The sequence below is a fragment of the Macaca nemestrina genome, chromosome 7 (genome assembly GCF_043159975.1).
Source record: "Macaca nemestrina isolate mMacNem1 chromosome 7, mMacNem.hap1, whole genome shotgun sequence".
Taxonomy (NCBI): Eukaryota; Metazoa; Chordata; class Mammalia; order Primates; family Cercopithecidae; genus Macaca; species Macaca nemestrina.
In genome coordinates, this window is record NC_092131.1 from 167,474,438 (window position 1) to 167,496,713 (window position 22,276).

At 38.4% G+C, this 22,276-nt stretch overlaps 1 protein-coding gene across 1 annotated transcript in view; it reads left to right on the forward strand.

The window, feature by feature from the left end:
- Positions 1-784: 784 nt before the first annotated feature.
- LOC105493224 (uncharacterized) overlaps positions 785-22,276 on the forward strand; it is a 118,072-nt gene continuing 96,580 nt past the window's right edge. Inside the window, 2 exon segments of the mRNA XM_071099259.1 lie at positions 785-808; positions 5,017-5,125. Coding sequence (XP_070955360.1) covers positions 785-808; positions 5,017-5,125 — 133 coding nt within the window.

Sequence of the window (22,276 nt, forward strand, 5' to 3'; positions counted from 1 at the left end):
AGGTGTCTCTACCTGCTAAAGTAGAGAGAACCTTAGTAAGCATCTTATCAAACTAAGCACAGAAGAGACTAGCTTAACCCTCCCTAAATGTTCAGTACTTTCATTTCCTCTAAGTGGGAAAATGCCAAGAGTTTGCAGTTCTTGGTCTGGTGGGATTACTGATTCTATTTTAGTCCTCATACATTATACATGATAAGTATAAAAGGAATTCATTTTTTTCTGATAGAAAAGAGACTTTTACCTTTAGGAATGAGAATCGTAACTTAAGTTGTGGTAAAAAACAAAAACTCAACCTGTCTTATTTAAATGCTTTTGGGTTTAAGTGAATGAGGTCAAGAAAGGTGGGTAAAAATCTGCTGCTAGCACCTAGCAGTAATTCAACTTTGTGAATTTAAGAAAAGCACCTTCTTTGGGCAAATTGCCAAAAGGTGACCCTACTGGACGTGACAATGGACATAGGCAACCCTCAGATGAATTAGGAAAGAGTGCCCCTTCCTATGAGCTGCCAGAGCTAGAGACCTGGCCCCAAGAGTGGTGGCAGAATTCAGCCCCACCCCTTCCTTCCTCCTCAAACTCATTATCTCATGGCAGGAGCCAAAACTACACATTTTATCCCTCTGTGCAAAACAAAGTCTATTTCTTAGAATTCAACCTTCTTGGAAGGTCAAGAATGGGAACTGCAGAGCTGTGTAAATAATTACATCTTCTTCCTACCATAGCATCATAACTAGCACAATTATAAAAGATAGCTATGAAAATAATAATAATCATGAAAATGATAATAATGTACTTTGAAGAGGAGGAACAGGTAAGGAATGGCATCAAAGGCTGGAGGCTGAGTAAACTTCATGAGGAAAAGTTCTTGGCTGGTGGCCACCCAGCTTCAATATTCTGCCAGAGTGCCACTTGCATAATTTAGGAGAACTGATCCTTTTCCCTCACCTCTATTGCCACTTGTCCACACATTTATAATAACAGATTATACCTGGGCAGAGCTTGTATTGTACAGTGCCAAGTACTGTATGTATATACTCACATTAACTGTGAAGTTGCTCTCCCCACTTTACAGACAAGGAAAGTGAGTCAGAGAGAGGTTAAATAAACAGCCCAAGATTGTAGCTGATGTATGAATCCACAGTTAAATGGCTCTCCTTAAAGATCTGGAAAGCTGCTGACAAGACGCACTGTCAGAGATGAGGTCAAAAAGGAAACGCCTTTTCAGTGTCCCGGTATAGGACATTCTTTTTAGGCATGGAACCCTAGGATCTGTCATAAGTTATGAAACTTTGAACAAACCATTCCACTTCCACTTCCTCATCTATGAAAGGAAGGCATTGGATGGCATGTTCACTTCCAGCTCTAAAATGCTGTGACTCTAATTTACATGCAAAATGGCACGTAGAGAGCCTTTAGTGCCATCTGAATGTAAATACCACATCTACCTTTTTGAATCCATGAGGCCTAGCTAATACTCAATTTACTCATCTATAAAATGAGAATAATAATAATGCCTACCTCTTAGGGTTATTGAGAATGTTAAGTAAGAGAATAAATGTTGAAGCCTTTAGCATATCATTTAGCTTTGGCTATGTGACTAGTACATAGTAAGTGTTCAATAAATTTTCCTTTATCACTAACATCATCATCACCACCACGTGTGTAAGTGCTACTTGCGAAGGTGCTCCAATTTTAATTCCCTGCAGATGCAATAAAGAGTTGACAAATTCCCGGCCAGGTGCGGTGGCTCACACCTGTAATTCCAGCACTTTGGAAGGCCGAGGCGGGCGAATCACGAGGTCAGGAGATCAAGACCATCCTGGCTAACATGGTGAAACCCCGTCTCTACTAAAAATACAAAAAAATTACCTGGGCATGGGGGTGGACGCCTGTAGTCCCAGCTACTCAGGAGGCTGAAGCAGGAGAACGGCGGGAACCCGGGAGGTGGAGCTTTCAGTGAGCTGAGATCACACCACTTCACTCCAGCCTGGGTGACAGAGCGAGACTCAGTGTCATAAAAAAAAAAAAAAAAAAAAAAGTTGGCAAATTCTCAGAGTTGGCCAATTTGGAACCAAGTATACTATGACTACCTTCTTTTAATGCTAAAAATATATATACTCTATTTAGCTTGCTCTTGTAAAACTGACATTTCAGAGACTTTGGGTAAAGTGGTCATTCAAAATCAATTCCCTTGAATTATCCCTACATGCTTCTGCAGCATGGTCTATAGAAGACGAAAGAATTCATCAATATTTCTAGGAATATCCTCAATCATAATCCTAAGACCCCAGCCCCAAACAATAACTGGCAACTCTTCAATAATGAATTAAAGGAAGGCACACCCTCTTTTCAGCTTTTTGAGAAATTATACTATGCTATCCTGTTATCCAATTTCATGTTTTCTATACTTTAGAGGCAGCACACTATTGTAAAAAAGGCATTGAACTGGAAATTGAGTATGGAGACTCAGGTTCTAATCCCAGATTTGCTACTAAGTAGCTCTGTGAGCTTGGGCAAATCATTTACCCTTTCTGTGTCCATTTTCCACCAAGAAAATGTGGGGCCTGTACTAGACAGGATTTATGAGCCCTTCTGAATCCAAGCTTTTGTGGTTGACTCCTAATAAGTTATTTCATTGTTCTTATGACAGAGTGCAATCTCTTTACCTCTGTCCTTCCGCTCAGGGTGTACCCACATGCCTGAATTCATACCCAGAATTAAGGGCATCAGTTCAGCTCCCAGAACTTTTCTTATACAGAAACCATAGGTCATTAACAAAAGAGGTCTCCTGCTACTACTACTGGGAGGACAATGTCAGGGCTGTTGGAAATTGAAACCTCCATCCTGAAGAGTCTGTAAGGATGGAGAGAATTTCAACACCTAATGTCTCCAGACATAAAACTGCTGAAGACATAAAAAAAATTATTTAAACAAAAGAATGTGACTCTAATATGTTGAAATTGCCATGGCAACTCACACCAGGGTCATAATATCAGTGGAAAGCAAACATCTGAGAATTGCATTATTATGTCTTCTGGTTCTCCAGCAGCTGACTAGCTGACTGCTTCAGAAGAATGAGGAGGCAGAAGCCAATACAGTCATAGCAAATGTCTCCTTCTTGTCACTGTCCACCCACACCACCTCCCCATGTGTTGAAATTACCTTGTGGCTGAGCCATCCGTGACTGGACATAACCCTTGTTTGAGGGAGGAGGGGGTGTTTTTCTATTCTTGCCGTGACTCATCTAGTGGGTAGGTGTCCAGAAAGCTGGGAGCCCCCTGGGTTTGCAGACACATTGCTTGTGGTTCTAGGGACCACTTGAACCTTATAGAAGGGGGAGGCTGGGAAATGTCTTTACGTGCACCCGGGAAGAGGCAGCGTGGGTGAACATGCAGCAGTGACTGTCCTTTAATTTAGGCAAAGATTCCACATGTAATGAGCACCTACCATGGCCCAATTATTTTGATATATGGCTTCCTTTTGTCCTTGAAGTTTGTTTTAATTTGATTCTGTCTCTACAAAAGTAATGAGTTTCCTTGGGGGGTGCAAGGGAAGGGTTCCCTCCTGCCAATACTACTAAAAATTAATTTTTATTGTATAGCTTTTATGACATAAACGTATAAAGAGGTCTACTTTGTGCAAAACACTGGCAGGAAGCAGGAAAGGCTGTGGGTATAAAGACAGTCCTTCGAAAGAGTTTGCAGTTTTCATGGGGAATCAAAATGTGCCTCAACAATAAGGAGAAATCAGACAGAGGAGTGCTGGATATACAAATGGTCAGCCTCGATATTACAAAATAGGATTCTGATGATGCAAACCCACTCTTTTAAAGTTTGCTTTTTTAAAAATAAGTATTGCATCCACATGATGCAAATTCCAGTAGGAACAAAATGCTATTCAATGAAAGCCCTCTCTGTGTCCGTTTTCCCTCGGCCTTCCACTTCTCCTCTCCAGATGTAACCACATTGATAGTTTCTTGTGTAGTCTTACACTGTTTTCTATGCATCGACGTACATGCTTGTATTTTCTTCCTCCTTGGTTTGCTTAACTTAAAAATATATATTGGAAATATTTCCATAGCTGTATATATAGACTTGCCTTATTCTTTTAAATCAGGTAGGTAAACTATAGCCCACAGGTCCAATTCGGTCTCTACCTGTTTTAGTAAATGAAAGTCTTATTAGAACACAGCCACCCCTGTTCTTTTACGCATTGTCTGTGGCTGTTTTTGTGCTATAAGGGCAGAGTTGAGTAACGGTGGCAAAGATTGCAGGGTCTGCAAAGGCTAAAATATTTATTATCTTGCCCTTTACAGAAAAACTCTGCTGACCCTTGCTTTAAATGACTGCCTAGCTGGACATGGTGGTGCACAAGTCCCAGCTACTAGGGAGGCTGAGGCGGGAGGGTCTCCTGAGGCCAGGAGTTCAAGACCAGCCTGTACAACATAGAGAGACTATCTGTCTCCAAAAAACAAAAAAAGACTGCCTAAATTCTACGTATGAATATGTCATAGTTTATTTTAATAGTTCCTTATTAAAGGATATGTAGGTTATTTCCAATCTTATGTTATTACAAATACTGCTGCAATTGATGTAAAAATATATGTGTCATTCTCACACATGTGCTTATACCTGTATAAGTCCCTGGGAATGGAATTGCTGAGCAAAAATATCAAGGGCTTTTGTTCATGGATATATTTGTTAATTTGGTCTTCCCGGTATCAGTGATGTTAAGGAAGCCAGGAGACAAACCATCTGTAAGAAGCAATTGAGGACTGTGCTATTAGGAAATGAAGAACACTATTTCAAAGACGAATGAATGGTAGTTCCTTTTAGCCATACCCCCAGAATTGGAAGCAGATAGATGGAAAACGCATAGGGTAACTCCATTCAAATTAATCTATGGATGTATCAGGGTTGGGAAACCAATGCAAGAGCATTCACTCCTGTTAAGGTCATTCTTTGTCCTAATTGCAAACTCCTCCTCACCTCTCTCCCTGTTTGCATTTCCTAAAAACAGCTGTGTCAGAGCCTTGGAAGTAAACATGTGTGGCTACTGGAGCTGCTGCTTTTGGAGGCAGCTGCATGGCGGATCACCGAGGGCACGGAGTTTGACTTTGTGTGGACAGGTTTGCTCAACTCTGACATTAGCCTGGATAGGTCCTGGTGTTGGGGCTTTTGGTTCTCTAGCTATTGCAAGCCGGTTTGAGCTCATCCTTAGGAGGGGGAAATTCTGGAATGAACAAACATCAGTGATGCTACAAACAGTCACCTGTAGGAGACTCAGAAGGATTCACATCTTCCTGGAGTGAGAGCTGGAATCAGGAACAATTCAGACCTCTGCTTTCACCTATTGACTTCCTGCCATGTGCCAGGCACTGTGTTGGGGTGAGTACATACGGATGAATGAGAGAACTTGGCTGCCTGCCAGAGGAACTGCAGGTCTAATTTTTTCCCTTTGCAAGACTGCCTGCCTCATAGCCTTGTAAAGGGAAACAGACCTGCAGTTCCCAAACTGTATCTTTTAATTTTTGGAGAAAAACACAGGAATACTTGACATCTGTCAGACAAAGTGTGAACAACTAACTCAAAGTAGTTCGCAGCTTCAACATTAGATCACACCACATCCCTTTTGATAATGCCATATGTTTGCAAAGCTAAGTTTTCAGCAGTTGCTTTGCTAAAAAGCAGGTACTGTGCAACACTTAACATGGAACAGGAAATGAAGGTGGTGCTGTCCAATTTCATTCCAAGTTCAATAAGTCCTTGCATGCCCAGTGGGTGCATCCATCCCATTAGTTGGTAATTGTGGTTATTTAAGAATGAAATAAAACATATTCTTTTTCCTTTCAATGTATACATGTTATTCTTTTCAAACAACTGCTAACTTATTAGGACAGAGATATATCTGAAATTGTTTGGACCTAAGTAACTAAGATACGGAAGTGGTAAGTATTTCTTTTGGCCTGTGTGTACTGTGAAAAAATGACTAAAACACGAAGGACGCTATGAACTGAAAACGCTTGGGCACCTCTGAGATGAACACTTAACACTACTTACCAACTTTGTGACTTTGGAAAAGTTAACTTTTCAAGCTCAGCCTCTGGTTGCACAACTGTAAAACAGGGATAGCAGGACTTAGGGACTATTGTGAAGGTTAAATGAGATAATGCAAGTGAAGAATCAGCACAGAGCTTGGCACGTAGTAAGAAATCATTAAACACTGGCTAGCACAAATCCACAGAACCCTGGCCATCCTAAGAGAATTAGTATTTAACCCTAATTATCCTAACAACCTCAGCTTCACATTCATTTTTAAGCCTACAGCTTGTCATATCAAATGCTGTTGCCATGGTGCCTGCTGTAATATTTGGGATCAACCAAATTATTCTGAAATCAGGAAATTAACAATCCCCTTGAGGCTTGTCGAGGTACTGTTCGAATGACTTCACTGTCAGTCTTTTGTTAGGGTTTTACACCTTATATTAGTTCAGAGATTCCTTATTCTGTTTGGTTAAAAAAAAGTCAGGGGGAAAGGGTGGTAAATATCATGATACTTTAGGAGGAAGTAAATTTAGGACAAATTGCATCAAAATTATTTCCTGGAGTTTGAGAATATTTCTATGTTTCACATTTATAGAAACATATTTCTATGTTTCCAAAAGCTCTCGTGACTTGACTATAGTATGATTTTATTGTGACTTGAGTTTTTTTAAAGCTAATTTTGGACTGAAGATCGTCTTCCCTCTGAAAGATCAGTTTATAGTAAGATTTATGACTCTCCATTTAAAAAACAAAACAAAAAAATTATTTTGGCTACTACTCTAATTCCAAACCATTCATGAAGATGGTTGTTTTTGTTTTCATCATTAGAGGCTTCCTGGCCTTTCAGCAAAGCTGGTAACTCTTCTGCCATTTCCAGATGAGTACTAAGAAGTTACTAGGCGTGTTAATTTTAGGAAAGGTAGATCAGAGTTAAATAAAGGAGGGGAGAAAGCCAACACTCCATTTATCTAGATTAGTTGTTCTCACATGGGAAGGGAGAAGGATTCTGCACAGCAGGGGACATTTGGTAATCCCAGGAGATATTTTTGGTCGTTGCAACGTGGGGACACAACATAAGGGTGGGGAGCTGCTACTGGCATCTAGGAGTAGAAGCCTTGATAAGTCATCTTACCATGCACAGGGAACTCCTTACCCTCCTTACCCTCACACACAACAAAGAATTATCTGGCCCAAAATGTCAAGGATAATGAGGTTGAGAAAACCAGACTAGTCTAGATATTATTTCTTTTCTTCATTAAGTCACACTTAACAAAAATTCTTTCTTGTATCTCCTCTTCTGTCCTAAGGGGTTCTTTTGAATGTTAGCTGCTGAGATTAGAAGTAATCAGTAGCTGCAGAAAAATACCAGGTTCTCTCCAAATCAGTGGTTCTCAACATTTCTGCACATTAGAATCACCTGGGAGAACATTCAAACTACGTCCATGTCTGGATTGTACCCTGAGACCAATTAAACTCAAATCTCAAGGACTGATCACAGTATGTTTCAAAGTTTCCTAAATGATTCTGATGTGCAGCCAGGGTTGAAGACCATGAATCTGAATACTAGAAACGTTATTTTCTATACCTTCTAGGCACCCACAAAGAGAGAAATCAGCTGTGGGAGGGGAATATAACAATGTCTCTCTCAATGTAGAAATGCTTTTTTTTTTTTTTACTCCAGGAGTTATGTTGACTATTTGAATCAATAGTTATTTAAGAGTTTTCTTCCTTCCTTCCTTCCTTCCTTCCTTCCTTCCTTCCTTCCTTCCTTCCTTCCTTCCTTTCTTTCTTTCTTTCTTTCTTTCTTTCTTTCTTTCTTTCTTTCTTTCTTTCTTTTTTTATTTTATTTTGAGACAGAGTCTTGCTCTGTTGCCCAGGCTGGAGTGCAGTGGTGTGGTCTCGGCTCACTGCAAGCTCTGCCTCCCGGGTTCACACCATTCTCCTGCCTCAGCCTCCTGAGTAGCTGGGACTATAGGTGCCCACCACCACACCCGGCTAATTTTTTGTATTTTTAGTAGAGACGGGGTTTCACCCTGTTAGCCAGGATGGTCTCAATCTCCTGACCTCATGATCTGCCCGCCTCGGCCTCCCAAAGTGTATTTGAGATTTTTCACACATGTGGCTTGATCACATGGGATATTTCACTTTTTGTGGATGATCAAAGCACAACCAAAATTTTAGGTGTCTACAACTTTCCAAGGGTTTCCTTAATCTTTTTTAACGAAATTACAAGGGAAAGAGAATTATGTAGCCCTGCTCCAGTATCCCAGAGCTTGACTTTCACCCGTACTTGAATCTGAAGAGGACAGCAATGTTTCTGCTATGAATCTCATGCATCTGTTGAACCTGGAAGCTCCTGAGCATCCCGAAAGGCAAAGGAAGGTTTTTCCATTTACTCTCTCTTTGTCCCTTCCAACCCCACTCCCTGTGCCTGTAGCAAATACTAGTCAAGCAGATGGTTTTGGTGTGATGCCCTGGAGGTTAACAGATGTGAATTCCAATGGCGTAAGAGGACAAACATTTTCCATTGCTGCATTCAAACCAAGCACATGGTCTGTCCCCCGCAGAAACAAATGGTGCTTTAATATGGGTGACTTTTAAAAACTCCACACCAGGGTCAAAAAACTTCTCAGAGTAAGGGGAGAAAAAGTCAGTGAGAAATAACTGGACATCACAAGAAATGAACTATTTTTAGTAAACCATCTACTTCTTATATCCAAAGAGTTGGGTATTAACATGATAAAACTGGGGTTCCAAGAAAACGAAAGGCTCAGCACTCAACCCCAAAGAGTAGTAATTTATTGCCACTTGACGTCCAATGCCCTTCTTAAAGTGAAAGTGTCCCTATAAACCTCATAAAATTAATCAGAAAAAAGTAAGGAAGAGAAACAAAAATAAGCCAAGCTTGCAGCACATTCAGCGTTCATCACTAGGTCAGCTTGCTCTCTGACTGCTTCCTCGTAGTTGTTTTGTGCCTACTGTCCTAGAGTCAGGTAGACCCTCGATTATAAGTCCCCTTAACTGCTCTATAAATAACTAAAACATTATAAAATGTTGTTTTCTACTTAAAATATTCTTTTAGGTCCTGCATACCAGTGAAACCATTAACATCAGCTGGTCTAAAGAACCCCACTGATGTCAGCTGATCTGGAGGACCTCACAAGGAACTGACTCACCCAAAAATGCAGTTTCCACATCCTGATGTTTTCATCCTCCTAACCGTGATCAATCAAAAATCTCAGTTTTCCAGCCCCTTGCCCTCCATGATCCCTTTAAAAACTCTAGCCAGAACTCCTCAGGGAAATCGATTTGAGGTCTCCTCCCATCTCCTCATTCAACTGCCCTGCAATCATTAAACTCTTTCTCTGCTGCAAACCCTGCTGTCTCAGTATATTAGTCTGTTATTGCACAGCAAGCTAATATAAATAGGAACCTCTTGGTCCTGTAACAGACCCCTAAATGTTTAGGAAAATAGGTCTCAAGAATCCAGGAATTTTATTTTAATACATATCTTCAATAATACACAGTCATTTCATTCTAAGCAGTAGATCTAACACTATTCTGATCATCTGAGTAACTACCTTATAATTAAGTTGCCACTTATTATCAGTACATGAGGTTGTCTGTGTGTCTATATGCAAAACCTGCAAAAGACAAATGATGTTACAGAGTGTTGCCCTATGGCTTTGGTAATAGATGGGTAACAGAGTGTTGCCCTAAGGCTTTCGAAAAAGATGGGAGAATGGAGTCATCACATGGCACAAAGCACAGCAGTCTTACAACATTCACTTTATAAATGGATACACTGCACAGATACCAGTTGTGTGCACTCCACCTCAAGACAACAGGTTATTAACAGTGACCAGAGCCACAAATAGACAGCAAAGCATTCTTTTATTCCAAATTTAATTAAAATGTTTGATTATTAGGTTACTATCATTTTGTCATTTCTACTTATGAAAACATACATTCTCTGCTTTAGCATTTTTATTTTAAAATATAAAAATAAACTACATTTAGTATTATACCAGAGGCTGGCCAGGTGCAATGGCTCACATCTGTAATCCCAGCGCTTTGGGAGGCCGAGGCAGGCAGATCACTTGAGGTCAGGAGTTCGAGACCAGCCTGGCCAACATGGTGAAACTCCATCTCTACTAAAAATACAAAAATTAGCCAGCTGTGGTGGTCGGTGTCTGTAATCCTAGCATTCGGGAGGCTGAGACAGGAGAATCGCTTAAACTCAGGAGGTGGAGGTTGCAGTGAGCCAAGATCACACCACTGCACTCCAGCCCGGACAACAGAGTGAGACTCTGTCTCAAAAAAGGAAAATAATTATACCAGAGCCTATATCTTTCTAGCATTAAATCCCAAATCAGCTATTTTGCTGATGCAAATCATAATTTATCATATTTAATAGTTATTTATAAATTTAATTTTCATTAGTCTTATGTTTTGCTTGTACTTATTGTCCAAATTTCTTTTGGTCTTACATAAGAGCCATAAGTGTATTCATTTTTCATAATTAGATACTATTACAAAATGTTAGTAATTACTGCAATTCTGTGAGCATTTTTTTTTTCCTTTATAAAAGATTCACACATTGGTTGATTTTGAGAAACACAGGACTAGAAGATTTTCTTTGAAACCAAGCAGGTTGAATTCACATATTCAGACTCCATCTGTGCTGGGAGTCTTGGTAAGTCAACTTAGACTTACAGTTTCCACTCTGCTGAGAGAATCTGAAGACAGATTTTACCCAACTTTCCCTGCCTTGACCAGAAGGCTCTATTTCCTTCCCATTAATCCCTAGATAGGCCTGCTGAATACTTGCTCAAGAATAAAGAGAAGAAAGAAAGTAGTTAAATAAATTTAAAATCTGAAAATAACATTACAAACAGAAAGAATATAGGTTTCAATCTAATGCCCATAATTATTTTATCTAAAATCTCCTGTAACCTGTTTCAGGAGATTTTCAAATCTAATTTCAAAACTAATGCCCGTAATTCTTTTATCTAAAATCTCCTGTAACCTTTTTGACTTTATGATCTCAGCTCCCTGCAAAGTCCTCCTAACCAAATACTGTGGGGCATTCTCAGTCTCACAGATGCTCACAAAGATGCCTGCTCTGGTATCACATATTGTTGGTGCCCTCACTCCCCTCCCTGCAGTAGTTCTGTAGTAACCAGTCCTCCTGTCATGGCTGCCACCGTGCGGGACACTGCTCCCAGCGCTCTGGGCTGTTGAGTTCAGAGCAGTGAAGTAGAAGAGAATGTCCTCCCCCTGTTTTTATGTAACATTCTGTTAGCAGGATACCAAAAGACAGTGGCCTTGTGCTTTAGTCTTACAGAATTTATTTTTAAAGGAAAAGAAAAAACAAACTTAGTATTTAACCTATAATTCTCTATCCCTAGGATTAAGAAGTAAAATTACTAGGTCAAAGGTAGAAAAATCTCTATAGTTTCAAGGCTGTATGAGAATTTCACTTCCAAAAGATGAAAACAACTTATATCTTATAACACTGTATGAAAACTTGAATGAAGTGGTTTCTTGTAGATTTGCTGATACTTAACTTTTAAAAAATGATTTTCCTCAGTGAGCTGAGATCCGGCCACTGCACTCCAGCCTGGGTGACAGAGCGAGACTCCGTCTCAAAAAACAACAACAACAAAAAGATTTTCCTGGCTGGGCACAGTGACTCATGCCTGTAATCCCAGCACTTTGGGAGGCTGATTTAGGAGGACTGCTTGAGATCAAGAGTTCAAGACCAGCCTGGGCAACAATAGCGAGACGTTATCTCTACAAAAAAATTTAAAAATTAGCCAGGTGTGGTAGTGTGTGTGTGTGTGTGTGTGTGTGTGTGTGTGTGTGTGTAGGCCCAGCTGCTCAGGAGGCTGAAGCAGGAGGAATGCTTGAGCCCAGGAATTCCAGGTTGCAGTGAGCTGTGATCACACCACCATTGCACTCTAGCCTGGGCAACAGAGAAACACCCTGTCAAAAAAAAAAAAAAATCATTACCCCTTTATTCTATTTTCTTTATCATAATTTATATTTTTATCTATTCACATTTACTGGAAAGTTACTAGTAAGGTCAAAGTCATTGAAAACTGATAGTAATGTAAGTGATTCTTGTCATGAAAAGGTAACTGGGGCCAGGCATGGTGGCTCAGGCCTATAATGCCAGCACTTTAGGAGGCCCAGGTGGGTGAATCACTTGAACCCAGGAGTTCAAGACCAGCCTGGGAAACATGGTGAAACCCCGTATCTACAAAATATGCAAAAATTAGCCAGGTGTGGTGGTGTATGCCTGTAGTCCCAGCTACTTGGGAGGCTGAGGAAGGAGAATCGCTTGAGCCCAGAAGGTTGAGGCTGCAATGAGCTGTGATCATGTCACTGCATTCCAGCCTGGGTGACTGGAGTAAGACCCTGCCTCAAAAAACAAAACAAAATTTAAAAAACTACAAAGGTAGTTTGCATCTGGCAAAATGCAGGGGACTATTGCCCTGTAGATATTAACCTGTTTTGCACCTGCTAAGCAAATTCGCTTCAGCATTTCTAATGGACTTACATATTTGACTGCTCTTTGAATTCTCCTTTGAGCCAACTATAAAATCTTCATTTCCTAATTAATTAATAAGTAAAATCTTTGACATGTGCTCTTTTTATAGGGCAACCATGATTTACCTTTTAAAAAAGATCCTTTGGCCAATGTATGTAATCTCAGCACTTTGGGAGGCCAAGGCAGGAGGACTGCTTGAGGCCAGGAGTTCAAGACCAGCCTGGGCAATGTAGTCAGACCCCATCTCTACAAAAAAATTAAAAATTAGTGGAGCATGTTTGCACATGCTTGTAGTCCTAGTTACTCAGGAGGCTGAGGTAGGAGGATCACTTGAGTCCAGCAGGTTGAGGCTACAGTGAGCTATGTACTATAATAAGGCCATGTCTATGCAGACATGGTGAAAAGGTAGAATTGAAATTCAAGCTTACTTCAAAATAGTTTATCTTCCCTGGCACAAACTGAAACTTTCATGATGCTATGGATAGTATGAATTACTACTAAGTCTAGTTGAGCAAAATATCTCGAAAACACAGTACATCTTGACACAGTAAATAGAACCTCAAGCTGCCCAGACGTTCCAAGACTCATTGAAATAGTTTGTCAGTTGCACCCGTGTTTGTTCTACTTGAGATACCCCACTTGCTTTCTTTCCCTCCTTCCTCCCATTCTTTCTTCTGTTCTTATATCCTTCACTTTTCCTCCCTTCCTTTTTTTCAGTTGGCTTTCTAAGCTACTCTAAATTACCAGTATAAATCCAATGTCTTCTTATTTATTTGCGAAGAGCAAATACCGTTCGTGTTATTCATTGGCCACCTTGTGAAAGCTGACTACTTCTACAATGATTGAATTTCTATCTGTAATCATTAAGTGGGGCAACAGAACTACGAAGACATAAACAGCATTTAGCACAGTATATTACTTTGAAAAACAGATGAATTTTTTATGTAAAATGCTACTGAAGCACTCACCTAAACGTAACCATTCAATTTTCTACCTCGAGCCCAAAAGTCCTCTTTGCTGGCCCAAGATATTTTTCTTTATCTAGCATGCCTGATGTTGCAGGTCTCTTTCTCACTCCTTATTCTGCAAGACATGCTCAGATTCTCTTTCCATTCAATTTATGACATAATTCATTGAATGCTACAGCATACTTGAGGATTTTTAAAAAATATTTTCTAGCCCTGCAGTAGAAATCCATTTTTCCAATAAGAAATGTAGTGATGACCCTGTCAGCTAAGTCTCCTAATTCATCTGTGTGAAAAAACTTTTCCCTCCAGGCCCCTTCAGAATTCTTATAAATTCCTCTCTATGTATTAGCATCTGCAGTGAAACCAGCTTTCACGCTTTTTAAAAAATAAAAAAATATATATTTTACAATTCCAGAAGTTTAGATAACAATCAATTCAAAGTATTATTATCTTGTTTTTTTCTGGTTCTCAGGGATATATCCACAGTTATGAGATGAAAGAATTTCTAAATGACAGTGTACTAACAAAACGTTAAGAATGAGACACATTATTCTAGACTCACATTGTACTGTTACCAGCAGCATTTTTCTAACCAATATAATAGTTAATCTTAATTCAGGACTATGTCCCAAATGTTTAAAATGGATACTTGAATGTTAGTAAATATTTAAAGGATCTAAACATGTTGTTTTTTTAAAAAAACAAAAAACACAAAAATAGGAACTTATAGGTCATTGTGTGCTAGCATTAGACATTTTAAAAATTAAGTAAAGTGCCTCCAGTGGCATCTCTGGTATGGTGTAAATAGAAAATGCATTGTAAATATGAAATTACATGCTCAAATGTGATTAACTTGCAGGGGAGGGGAACAAACAGGGCCAGTCTCATATTTTATTTGTGTAATCAATCGGCCTGTTTTTTTTGTTTTTCTTTTTGAGACGGAGTCTCGCTCTGTCGCCCAGGCTGGAGCTCAGTGGCCGGATCTCAGCTCACTGCAAGCTCCGCCTCCCGGGTTTACGCCATTCTCCTGCCTCAGCCTCCCGAGTAGCTGGGACTACAGGCGCCCGCCACCTCGCCCGGCTAGTTTTTTGTATTTTTTAGTAGAGACGGGGTTTCACCGTGTTAGCCAGGATGGTCTCGATCTCCTGACCTCGTGATCCGCCCGTCTCGGCCTCCCAAAGTGCTGGGATTACTGGCGTGAGCCACCGCGCCCGGCCAATCGGCCTGTTTTATCCTCAGAAGTTTTTAAGAAAGGGCATTGTGACTGACTGCAAGCTTCATTATATCCTCAAACCCTTAACACAGTTTGCCCAGGATTTATAACCAGAGATGGACAACGACAGCTTCGCCTTCCCTAACCTGATTTAGCTAGCCTACTCCATCATCCACGTATACTTTCATTAATTCAACTGTTATTGAGTATCTCCTGTGTACCTGGCATTGAGCTAGGTGTCAGATAATACAGATGGTTGCTAAAGGGAAAGATGAATAAGTCAAAGTCTCGAATCTCAAAACTTCTAAAATCTAGTAGGAGAGACAAAAATGTGTAAGTATGGTGATAATAAAAAATATATCTCATTGAAAAAAGTAGAAATCTTTTTTAATGTTGAAGCACTTCAGTAAAGAGTTGCCCTTAAGCTGGACCCTGTCAGTTAAATAGAACTTTCACAGGCAGGGATGGGGGAAAGGAAATCTAATTCAATCAAATAGTTTGAATTATTACAAAAAGGAATGTACATGTAGATTTTAGGAATCGTGACTAATTCATCATTGCTAGTGCATAAGGAAAAAAGAATCTAGAAGAGTAATTATAAAAAGCAAGTTCCAGACCGTGATAGAGGCCTTGGTTGCCATGATGTCCAACAGCATTGTCATGGAACTGTGTATGAACTTTGTGTTAGTAAATTCTGAGACCTTCCTGAAGATAATTAATGATACAATCTGGGGGAAAAAAAATCATTGTCAGCCTTCTTCTGATGACTTATAATTAATATTAATTGAAAAAATTTTGTCTTCACACATTTCTTACTTCAGCCCCAGGCCAACACAATAGCATAATGGGTATGCAAGGGTTACAAATCAGAAAAACTGGATTATCCTTCCAAAGCACTGCAGGATGAAGGATTATTTGAACTGGCTTATTTTCTCTAGTCAGGAAACTCTAAACAACTTACTTGATAATATGTTTTTAATATTACATGTAAACTGTTACATTTTTAACAAATATAACATTAATTATCTGTTAATTACATGTGATTTTTGATGTTATGTACATAAAAAGAAAGTACTAGCCCTATGTTTCTACCCCCTACTCCAAAGCAGCTGGAAAGTAGTATTGTTCAGTGCTGATATGGATGCAGAGAAATGGGTTTTCATAGATTGCCAGTGAGGGTGTAAATTATTAGAACCCTTTGGAAAATGTCTATTATATCGAAATGCCAAGAAATATGAATATAAATTTAAAAATCTGAACAATCCTTGTATGAAATTCCAGTATGTTTATAAAAGCAGATGCTATTATTTATTACTCATTGTAATGTGGGACTAAATAAATAAATGTTCATTAAGACGGAAATGACAATCAATTTGGCAAAAGCATATTATTGAGTATTGTGAAATTACCAAAAAATGTGAGTTAGATATTTACACACTAGCTCACTGGAATGACTGCTACATGTTGATGAGGAAGAAAATAGAGTTTAACGTGTGTAGTATATAAAGTAATCATATTTTTATAAATGCTGTCTTTAACAAAAACTTTATTATGAGTATATACGTATGTGGGAGCATGGGAAACATGGTTCAGGGTTCTATTTCACCATGTTATTGTAAGTGCTCTTGAGATACATTTTTAAAAACTAGGAAAATGAAACATACACTAGTATTTTATTCCTAGCTTAAACTCTACTCTGTAAGAGAAATAGAAAGAACAATTGTCTCACATTCCTTATGGAAGATGTTTACCATTCTCCCTGAGCTTCTGATCCACTGCTGTCCCTTGCATAGTGATGACAGTGCCTCCTAATTCAGAGAAAATATAAAAGCCCAGCATAGGGAATTCATCGCCTTCCTACCCACTAATGTACAAAGTTGTCCATATTCATTTCCAGTCTTTTCATCTATTCCAGGCTGTCTTCTCCCCACTCAAAGCTATTGTCTACTTCTGTGCATCCCGGGTTCTTCTCCCATCCCCTTTCTCCTTGATTTTAACATTTACATCTTTACCCAACTCTTCCCTTCACTCTGTAAACACGCATAATCTTTCTCCTCTTAAAAACAAGACCGAGAAACAAAACAAAACAAAACAAAACAAAATACATTACTTCCTTTAACCTGGTGTTCCCCTATTGGGGTGTTATGAAAATTATTGAATAATCAGTATGGCACTATGTATACAAGAGCCTGAGTAAGAGCCTGAAGCACATGTTGAGCTAGGAGTGTCCTTTTAGTTACTGGATCCTGGGGATGTCACTGAGTTCTGTGGAGCATCCAGGGCAGCTGGGATGGCAGGGGGCATTGGGAAAACTTGGGACAGTGGCTGTCTACCATGTTTTCTATTGCCATGAATACCCAAACTTTCAGTTTCATCCCCAGTTTGTCACTGAAATGTTTTTCCTTTGAAGTATCCATGGATCTTCTAGTTGCAGAAACAAGAGTCAACTCTTACATATGTCTGATGATTGGACTTTCTGCTCCATTAGTCACTTCACTGTTGAATACATTCTATCCATTCGGAATGTTGTTCTCTCCAGTGACTCAAAGGTCTCATCATCAGCTCTCTGGATTTCTGAGTCTAAAAACACCCCCGGGATGACCCCCACCCGTGTCAGTTTTTACCAATCATCATGACATCCAAATTCGTGGCTTTATCTCTCATTTCTCTCTTGAGATTCAGACTTTCAATCCTGGGATTCCTCCTCAGCCATATTAGAGCCAGCTTCCACTTTGCAGTGAAGGCAATTGGACCTCAGAACATGAGTATGACATAATAATTTTCTAACTTCAAAAAAGTTATTACTATGAAATACTATGTAACAGATGTAGACATGTTGAAAAGTTAAATGACAGCAGAAGTTACACAAAATTTACCAAAACACAACTCTGCGTGGTATTTCATAGCTAAGGTACTAGAAATGCAACAGACTAGAGCCTCTTTATGGTTATTGACATGATATTTTGTTTTTTTCCTTCCCTTTTTGTTAATTTAATGTTTCCCCTGTGGCCTAAAAGACTAATGAAGCTTCTTAAGTTCCTGCAGCAGTCCCACACTGTAACTTGGGCACAAGAAGCTGGGTCATTAAGCTAAAGGTCTCTGGATGAGCATCATCTCCAACAAGCATAAAGGTGATCTTGACCCACATTGTCATTCAGGGAATAACTTTCCTGATTCCCAATAATAAAACCGTAACTGAGTTTCACAGAAGAAAGGCAATCAGATCAAAAAGTTTTTGGTTAATTTTGACTTTCTGTACCATGAGATCTTGACAAGGTCCTTTGAAAACAGAGATCTCTAAAAGTTTTTAACAAGAGAAAATTAAAAATAGATGTTTCTAATAGTAATTCAGATATTCATTTGATTTCTCAGAAAGTTACTGCAAACACAATTTAAAAAATTTTAATTTGCCTTGGGAGTAAGAGAGAGAGATATATATTTCTCTTATATATTTAAATATAAATTTGACTCAATATATAAATATAAATATAGACATTGAAATGTTAAATTATCATATATCTTTTAATTTCTGATATAAGTTCAAAACCTCCAAATTATTCAATTTGGCAAAAACAATTTAGCAAATAATTTGGCCAAATTATTATAAGAAACCAAACAATTTAACTGCTATATAGAATGGGAACAGATTTCTTATTTGAGCATGATAATGCTTTTAAAGTTTTTTAAAAAATATTTTTAAAAACATTTAAATATATTTAAAGTAGTAAATAAAATATTCTGAGTCTGAATAATTTGTCCTAGTTAGCAAAAATTAAGGATTCTGAAGGAAGTTAGTTGAGTGTAAATATGATGGTAAATGTGAACAGAGAAGGTATTTTCTTAAACATAAAGTGAGCCTCAAAATATATGTCAGATGATATTTAAAAGTGCATTAAAATTTACCTTAAGATTGAATTCACATTTACGCTATGAAATAAATTTATGATTAATGAGCACCAATGATTTTATGATATACTTATATCAAAAAGAGCTAATCTGTAAATCACTCAGTATATATTCATAATTGAAATATTAATAGTAATATGAAGTGCTATATTTTAAGCAGAACAGATATTTTTTACATACATGGCCAGAGGTAAACCAACACTGCCACCAAATCTAAATGTATGCGCCTGTCTCTGAAATACGGCAAGAAAATTTGCTGTACTGCAGATGAAGAAAAGGTTAATAAATTTAATATAAAACATCAACAAATGAAAACTGAAAAGTTTAAATGAAAACGAATGGATATCAAAAGTATTTAAAAGTAGTGATTTTCTGAAAAATAATTATTTTAATATTGATATTTATGATATCAACCTCCTATATAAAAATATCACTATTCAATCGTTTCTAATTACAACAATTAGAGTATTTATTGTCAAAATTTTTCTGAGTACATAGTAACATACAATATTTAAATTTATTCTTAGTGCTCAGTGTTTTCTTCTGTGATCATTTCCCCACACCATCACTTTAAATGCATTTATTTTTATCTTTAAATAAACTGCAAAGCAGTGTAACCATGGCAGGTCAAGACATTAGTAAATGGTGTGCTTAAAGAACTGTAAAGTTCTAGTTCTAAAAGATTTATGATGACTCTGTTTTTCTCTGTCATAATGGATTTAGCTAATTTTCTTTTTTTATTTAACTTCTGGGGTACATGTGCAGAACGTGCAGTTTTGTTACATAGGTATACACGTACCATGGTGGTTTGCTTTACCCACCAACCTGTCATCTACATTAGGTGTTTCTCCTAATGCTGTCTTTCCCCCCACTCTCCATCCCCCAACAGGCCCTGGTGTGTGATATTCCCCTCCCTGTGTCCATATGTTCTCATTGTTCAACTCCCACTTATGTGTGAGAACATGCGGTGCTTGGCTTTCTGTTCTTGTGTTAGTTTGCTGAGAATGATGGTTTCCAGCTTCATTCATGTCCCTGCAAAGGATATGAACTCATCCTTTTTATGGCTGCATAGTATTCCATGGCGTATATATGCCACATTTTCTTTATCCAGTCTATAATTGATGGGCATTTGGATTGGTTCCTTTTTTGCTATTGTGAATAGTGCCGCAACAAAACATATGTGTGCATGTGTCTTTATGGTAGCATGATTTATAATCCTTTGGGTATATCCCCAGTAATGGAATTGCTGGGTCAAGTGGTGTTTCTGGTTCTAGATCCTTGAGGAATTACCACACTGTCTTCCACAATGGTTGAACTAATTTACACTCCCACCAACAGTGTAAAAGCATTCCTATTTCTCCACATCCTCTCCAGCATCTGTTGTTTCCTGATTTTTTAATGATTGCCATTCTAACTGGCATAAGATGGTATCTCATTGTGGTTTTGATTTGCATTTCTCTAATGACCAGTGATGATGAGCTTTTTGTCGTATGTTCATTGGCCCCATAAATGTCTTCTTTTGAGAAGTGCCTTTTCATATCCTTTGCCCACTTTTTGATGGAGTTGTTTTCTTTTGAATTTGTTTAAGTTCTTTGTAGATTCTGGATATTAGCCCTTTGTCAGATGGATAGATTGCAAAAATTTTCTCCCATTCTGTAGGTTGCCTGTTCACTCTGATGATAGTTTCCTTTGCTGTGCAGAAGCTCGTTAGTTTAATTAGATCCTATTTGTCAATTTTGGCTTTTGTTGCCATTGCCGTTGGTGGTTTAGTCATGAAATATTTGCCCATGCCTATGTCCTGAATGGTATTGCCTAGGTTTTCTTCTAAGGTTTTTATGGTTTTAGGTCTTAGGTTTAAGTCTTTAATCCATGTTGAGTTAATTTTTGTATAAAGTGTAAGGAAGGGGTCCGGTTTCAGTTTTCTGCGTATGGCTAGCCAGTTTTCCTAACCCCATTTATAAAATAGGGAATCCTTTCCCCATTGCTTGTTTTTGTCAGTTTTGTCAAAGATCAGATGGTTGTAGATGTGTGGTGTTATGTCAGAGGCCTCTGTTCTGTTTCATTGGTCTATATCTCTCTCTTTTGGTACCAGTACCATGATGTTTTGGTTACTGTAGCCTTGTAGTATAGTTTGAAGTCAGGTAGTGTGATGCCTCCAGCTTTGTTCTTTTTGATTAGGATTGTCTTGGCTATGCAGGCTCTTTTTTGGTTCCATATGAAATTTAAAGTAGTTTTTTCCAATTCTGTGAAGAAAGTCAATGGTAGTTTGATGGGGATAGCAGTGAATCTGTAAATTACTTTGGGCAGTATGGCTATTTTCACGATATTGGTGCTTCCTATCCTTGAGCATGGAATCTATTTCCATTTATTTGTGTCCTTTCTTATTTCCTTGAGTGGTGGTTTGTAGTTCTCCTTAAAGAGGTCCTTCACATCCCTTGTAAGTTGTATTCCTAGGTATTTTATTCTCTTTGTAGCAATTGCAAATGGGAGTTCACTCATGATTTGGCTCTCTGTTTGTTTGTTATTGGTGTATAAGAATGCTTGTGAATTTTGCACATTGATTTTGAATCCTGAGACTTTGCTGAAGTTACTTATCAGCTTAAGGAGATTTGGGACTGAGATGGTGGGATTTTCTAAGTATATACTCACATCATCTGCAAACAGGGACAATTTGACTTCCTCTTTTCCTAATTGAATATCCTTTATTTCTTTCTCTTGCCTGATTGCCCTGGCGAGAACTTCCAACACTATGTTGAATAGGAGTGGTGAGAGAGGGCATCCTTATCTTGCACCAGTTTTCAAAGGGAATGTTTCCAGTTTTTGCCCATTCAGTATGATATTGGCTGTGGGTTTGTCAAAATAGCTCTTATTATTTTGAGATACGTTCCATCAATATGTAGTTTATTGAGAGTTTTTAGCATGAAGGGGTGTTGAATTTTGTTGAAGGCCTTTTCTGCAGCTATTGAGATAATCATGTGGTTTTTGTCTTTGGTTCTGTTTATATGCTGGATTACATATATTGATTTGCATATGTTGAACCAGCCTTGCATCCCAGGGATGAAGCTAACTTGATCGTAGTAGATAAGCTTTTTGATGTGCTGCTGGATTCGGTTTGCCAGTATTTTATTGAGGATTTTTGCATTGATGTTCATCAGGGATATTGGCCCTGAAATTTTCTTTTTTTGTTGTTGTGTATCTGCCAGGTTTTGGTATCAGGATGATGCTGGCCTCATAAAATGTTAGGGAGGATACCCTCTTTTTCCATTGTTTGTAATAGTTTCAGAAAAAATGATACCAGCTTTTCTTTGTACCTCTGGTAGAATTCGGCTGTGAATCCGTCTGGTCCTGGACTGTTTTTGGTTGGTAGGCTATTAATTATTGCCTCAATTTCAGAACTTGTTATTGGTGTATTAAAGGATTCAACTTCTTCCTGGTTTAGACTTGGGAGGGTCTATGTGTCCAGGAATTTATCAATTTCTCCTAGATTTTCTAGTTTATTGGCATAGAGGTGTTTATAGTAGTCTCTGTTGGTAGTTTGTATTTCTGTGGGGTCAATAGTGATATCACATTTTACCATTTTATATTGCATCTA